Genomic DNA, 6,071 nt, shown 5'->3' with positions numbered 1-6,071 from the left:
TGAAGCCATTAATAAGGACATGGTTTGGGTTGCAAGGTTGTGAAAAATCTCCTTAGCTTCTGTTTACCTTTATCAAATATATGTCTAGGATTTATAAGATGTAACTAGTTACTTTATTAATGGTTAATAAAACATTTATTAACTTTATCCCATCTCAGCATTTATGAAGGTCCTCGTAGCCGTGGTTACAGTGCATATCATATCACAACGTCCCTGGTTCGAATCCAACAAGGGACCCATATTACATGTTATACCTTTTTCTCTCTCCCCTTGTTTTCTATTGGCCTCTCTGCCACCAACTATCCTATAAAAGGCCAAAAAAGCCCCAAAAATAAAAAGGTTATTAAAAAGAATGAAACTTCTGAAGACATTTCATTGGAAGCAGTGTTATAAGTGAAATGTGATTCAAAATTAATGTAATATTTTTTTTGTTTTCCTTTTGATTTAAGGTCTTATTGTTAATTTTTTTAATGCATATTCTTTATGCATATTTTATTCTTATATCTCGTTTCTTGTAAGTTAGATAATTGTTAATAGGGACCGAAAAAGATCATTACTACCACTAGTATTTGTAGGAGTCATACAGTGCAGTAAAATTAAATTCTGCACATGTGAACCTGAGGTGTCTGTTCTACTTGGTTCTGTGACATTTAATGACATCCTGGGAGATCCTGTGTCACTTGAACAAGCGTTTACTTAACCTAAAGTTAGAATTAGCCATAAAAGGATAGTACAGAGGCTATTTCTTCAGATTGACCATCTGTTAAAACTAGCCATAAAAGGACAGGACAGAGGCTATTTTCTACAGACTGACCATTTGTTTATAAGGTGGACTTTTCTAGGAACTATATATATTGGTGAAATAATTGGGGTAGGGAGAGAGCTTCAGATTGGACCAGGACTCTCTGAGATTGGATGTTTGACACTGTTCTCCTTTGTAATAAAACCTTTCAAATTTACAAAGGAGACGTGTCAGCGGTGGTTTCCTTCTTCATCAACACATCAAGAATCTACCTATTAAAAGAAACCTCAAAGCATCCCAAAAAAAAGAAGAAAACTGACCCTGGCTCTGGGTGCCCTGGGCTTAGCCCCATATCTAAACCCCTAGATCCGCCCCTGGTTCCCAACATTTAGCCTATATCTGCATCATAGACTGTAAAAGATCTGCATTCATGTCTGTAGTAGGGGGTGCAACTATTTTCGTTTATGTTTTACTTGTAGGATTACGCCTTTAAACATCATGAATGAACGTCAGCTTGTTAGAGGAGGAGGAAGAGGAGGAAGAGGAGGAGCGGTGTAGAAATATGAAGCAGCTGTTTACACTCATCAGCCAATCGCCTTGGTTGATTACATTCACCGTCCAATCACCTGGACTGCATTGAAGCCATGTTGGAACTATTAAATTAGTATCCAACTTGTTTCTAGAGGCTAGCTAGTCGTCTGTGTCTGTGAAGGTCTGTACTCTCTCTTCATGCTTGAAGCGGCGGGAAAGTATCACGACTTCTTCCATTTAAACTTCACAAGAAAATGAACGCAGGCATCTTTCTAGTCGCACTGCGGAGAGGATGTACGCAGACCTTCAGACGACCTCTTCTACCTGTTTCCTCCTCGACGGTGAGACTTGAACACAGCACATAAACTAAGTCTGACACTTTATTGCTTATTAGTTGAGTGTTACGTTTACTGTCGCGTCGTATTTCAGGGTTATGTCACGACACCAGCAATACACACCCACTTTCTGTTCCACAAACAAACAGTTTTCTCTTCTTTTTAAAAAAAAATCAGTTTAGTGTTACGTTTACTTCCGAGTCGTATTTCAGAGATGTGACACGACATTGACAATACAACACGCCTGTAGTTTACTTTCTTTTATGTGAACAGACAGATAGACTAGATTTATTGTTCATTAATTTAGTGTTATGTTTAATGCTGGGTCGTTTTTCAAAGTTATGACACGCCTTGACCACACCTATTGTTTCTTTTCTTCTCTGTTTAAATAAAAAACAACTTGACACGCCTTGCTTCAGTGGTACAAAGAACATGGGCACAGTACAGACAACCTGGCATTCATGTGCTATAAAGTTAGCTTATCTTTCTGACTTATTTATTATCAGCTGGCATCATAAATTATTATGTATCAGTAAATCAGTCTGCAGGTTAAACATGTAACTTAATTGTTTCATTGCCAGATAAATGTATCAAATGTCAGGTAGGTGTGTGTGTGTGTATGTGTGTGTGTGTGTGTGTGTGTGAGGAGAGATGAATCCTCCAGAGCTCCACATGTAATGGTGTATTTTGTCTTGCAGGTGCAGTGCCGCCTGCAGTCCACGGAGCCCGTCCCTGCGGCCCATTTGCCCTACAGGGTCAAGGTGTCTGCTGGGAAACGCTATGCCTGGTGTGCCTGTGGTCACAGCAAGAAGCAGGTGAGTCTGTGCACAGAGGAGGGAGGGGGAGGGGTGGGGGTGGGGGTGCGGGTGCAGCAGGTTTTACAGGCACCTGGAGCTCACCTGGGCTCAAAACAAAAGCAGGATGTGAGTCATTTAGTCACATTATTTAAAGCTTTATGTGTAGATTGTGGGTTATTGACTTTATTTTGTTCCTGTGACTGTGAACAATGTAATGCACAAACTGGTGCAAAAGCCGTAAAGCTGGCTCAGATCATTTATTAGGTTTTGGCATTGTTAATATTAATATTTTATGGTAAGTTTATTGACTTAAAGGATATGTTCACAATTTTTCAAGCCTGTCTTAAAACAGTCAGGAGCCCAAATGAACATTGGAACCTGTTTTGCTTGCTGTTATCATTCCCTCTGTTCCTACTGACCTTTTAGAAGATCCCTTCATAATGCACTTACAATGTAAGTGATGGAGGACTAAATCCACAGTCCTCCTCCTTCTGTGTAAAAATGGATTTAAAAGTTAATCTGAAGCTAATATGAAGCTTCAGCCATCCAAATGAGTCAAATCAAGTCTATGTTTCAACGTTTTTAGGTTTTAATTCCTCTTTTTGTTACTATACTTCCACCACAGCTCGACAGGAAACACTAAGAGGGAATTTGATGGTAAAAAGACTGTAAATGTGTCAGATATCTACTTGATATGACTAACTCACACTGCTCATACAGTCATGGCCAGAAATATCGACACCCCTGCAATTCTGTCAGAAAATACACCACCTCTCCCAGAAAACCGTTGCAATTACAGATGTTTTGGTATTCACATGTTTAATTCTTTTGTTTGCATTGGAACAATACAAAAAACAGAGATAAAAGTTGACTCAACCTTTGTGTTGTGTGTCGTGTGTCCTGGTTTACCACACTGAACATGGAGAAAAGAGAGCAAAGAGTTGTCTGACGGTTTGAGAGCCAAAATTGTGGAAAAACATAGACAACCTGAAGGCTACACGTCCATCTCCAGAGATCTGAATGTTCCTGTGTCCACTGTGTTCAATGTCATCAAGAAGTTTACAGCCCATGGCCCTGTAGCTAACCTCCCTGGACGTGGACGGAGGAGAAAAATTGCTGAAAAATTACATTGAAGGATTGTTCAAATTGTGGATAAAGGACCTCGATCAACTTCCAAACAAATTCAAGCTGACTTGCAGACACAGGGTTCAACAGTGTCAGCTCACACTATCCATCACCATCTGAATGAAAAGGGTCTCTACCTGAGGTCAGAGGTCTTCCAACAGGACAATGACCCAAAACAAGACATTGAACAGTCAGAAATGGTTAAAGACAAAGCACTGAAGAGTAGTGAAATGGCCAACAATGAGTCCAGATGTGACACCCAGAGAACATCTGTGCAGAGATCTCAAATCAGCAACTGGGAGAAGGCATCCTTCATATCTGAAACACCTGGAGCAGTTTGCAAAAGAGGAGTTGTCCAGAATTCCAGTAGAGAGGTGTAAGAAACGTGTTGATGGTTACAGGAAGTGATTGATTTCAGTTATTTTTTTCCACAGAGTGTGCTACCAAACATTAAGCTGAGGGTGCTGATAATCTTGTCCAGTTAATTATTTGAGTTCTGTGTGGAGTTGTATCAAGTTTGACTTTTTTGTCTCTGTTTTTTGTGTTGTTCCAATGCAAATAAAAAAAATAAACATGTGAATACAAAAACTGTAATTGTAATTTTCTGGTAGAAGTGGTGTATGACAGAAGTGGAGGGGTGCCAATATTTTTGGCTATGACTGTATGAAGCTTCAGATCAACTGACTGTTGGCACATTATGAAGGGAATCTTTTTATAGTCATTATGAACAGATCACAGTGAGGAAAACCTCTTTCACTGTTCATATGGACACATGACTGGGTTTTTATAACCACAGCTCAACAGGGAAACACTGTCCAAGGAAACACCAAGAGGGAACTTGATGACTGAACCTATCATTCAATTATCACAGTACAACTATAACTTAAAAAATAATTTAAAAAAATATCTAAGACTCTTACTTGTTCCTATAAATATTAAGTTATTAAGATCATTTGAGTTATGGCCAAAGAAAGAAGAAAGCCTTAACATCACAAACTGAGAGACTCCCATTAATGCAAAGCAGAGAGCCCAATTTAAATATTATGAAAATATATATAGGCACATTTCTATTGTTTAGATCTGCTGACATCACCAGCTAACAGATTGGATGTGATAACTTACATGATTTCTGAGTGAAGTTTAATGTTTACATACACACACACACACACACACTCTGCTGACTTATCAGAGCAACAAGGACAGGTGACACTCATTCATGTTATTAATACCACCTGTGCTTTTCCTACTCTGTATAGACAGCATCTGATCAAAATCCAGAAAGTTTGTCAAATTCCAAAACTTAAACACAAATATATCAATATAACTCATCCCACTACATTTACCTGTACAGGCCTACTAGGGAGTAAGCAGCAATATGTTTAAATTCTACCTAATCTTGTGTTTATGTGTGAAATGAAGCAGTGATTACTGAGCACATGAACACAAACAGCAGGCACATGCAGCCTGGTCACATGTTCTTCTTGTTGATGTGAAATTGGGATTTGAGGAGATGCAAATTTTTAAAAAAGCATTAACACACTCAAATGAATGAGATGTGATGCTTTTGTACTTGTATCATCACTGTAGTATAAGAATAGTGGGGGGTTGACTAATCTATTCCTGTTATAATGATGTATTGGTGCAGTTGAATTTAGACTTAGTAATTTTAGTAAATTTCTTCTCTCTTTTTTTTTTAAGAGATGTAAGATTAAATGCATCTTTGAACTGATTGGAAGATGATGTTACAATGTGTATATTCTGTCTTTTCTCCTCTCTAACAGCCTTTCTGTGACGGAGCTCACAGGACACTCGCGCCGAGCTTCTCTCCTCTCCGCTTCACCCCCGACAAAGACAGGGCGGTCATGCTGTGCGCCTGCAAGCATACCAAAAACGCACCGTACTGTGACGGCTCACACTTTAAGGTTATCTTCCAGGATGTAGTGAAGAAGGTGAAAGGTGTATTTAAATGAGAAGAATTCCATCTTTGTCTCAACAGCAGTATACAATCTACGAGGATCAAACGTGCTTTGCTTTTTGTTAGGAGGATGTGATAATGTCCAGATATCCTGCACTGACTTATCCCGTCCATACTCGTCTGATTGAATACTCTGTATAAGTGTTTGTTCATGTTTATTCAAATATGAATTATTCATAACCAATTAAAATGCTTCAAAAACAGTTTTTTGTGTTGGTTCAAAGATGAGAGATGGAAGAAGTACTCAGGTTCTTATGTAAAAATATCAAGAAAACAATGTAAAAAATACTCTGTTCTATTTATTTTACTCTTACTTAGTTTTTATTTCTATGCTCTTGTTTTTATCTTGGAATGCTGAGAGGGAATGTTGGTGTATTTGTGAGACCCACAGAAACACATTCCAATCAACTATGTCGACATGGCAATAAAGTATTGAATCTTGAATCTTGAATCTATTACAAAAGTGTTGCATTTAAAATACTTACAGAAGAACTTCTATTGAAATGAGTCAGAAGTTTAGAGAGGAAATATCTCTTTGGTGGAACTGTTGTTAAATAGAAACTGAA

General features: G+C 38.3%; 1 protein-coding gene across 1 annotated transcript; it reads left to right on the top strand.

Moving 5' to 3' along the window:
• The first annotated feature begins 1,420 nt into the window (after positions 1-1,420).
• Positions 1,421-5,708, top strand: LOC128368759 (CDGSH iron-sulfur domain-containing protein 3, mitochondrial-like). Its single transcript, XM_053329636.1, has 3 exons — positions 1,421-1,614; positions 2,307-2,423; positions 5,312-5,708. The coding sequence occupies exons 1-3, from the start codon at positions 1,528-1,530 to the stop codon at positions 5,498-5,500; spliced, it is 393 nt and encodes a 130-aa protein (XP_053185611.1). The 5' UTR covers positions 1,421-1,527; the 3' UTR covers positions 5,501-5,708.
• The last annotated feature ends 363 nt before the right edge of the window (positions 5,709-6,071 follow it).

The sequence above is a fragment of the Scomber japonicus genome, chromosome 2, assembly GCF_027409825.1.
Source record: "Scomber japonicus isolate fScoJap1 chromosome 2, fScoJap1.pri, whole genome shotgun sequence".
NCBI classification, from domain to species: Eukaryota; Metazoa; Chordata; class Actinopteri; order Scombriformes; family Scombridae; genus Scomber; species Scomber japonicus.
Note: the sequence above shows the minus strand (reverse complement) of the source record. Positions and strands in the feature narration are given on the sequence as shown.

What these genes read in the sequence shown, in the direction of transcription:
- LOC128368759 (XM_053329636.1), top strand. Translation starts at nt 1,528, where the DNA reads ATGAACGCAGGCATCTTTCTAGTCGCACTGCGGAGAGGATGTACGCAG. An exon ending in TACCTGTTTCCTCCTCGACG is followed by an intron (nt 1,615 to 2,306) that starts GTGAGACTTGAA and finishes TTTGTCTTGCAG; the next exon opens with GTGCAGTGCCGCCTGCAGTC. An exon ending in GTGGTCACAGCAAGAAGCAG is followed by an intron (nt 2,424 to 5,311) that starts GTGAGTCTGTGC and finishes CCTCTCTAACAG; the next exon opens with CCTTTCTGTGACGGAGCTCA.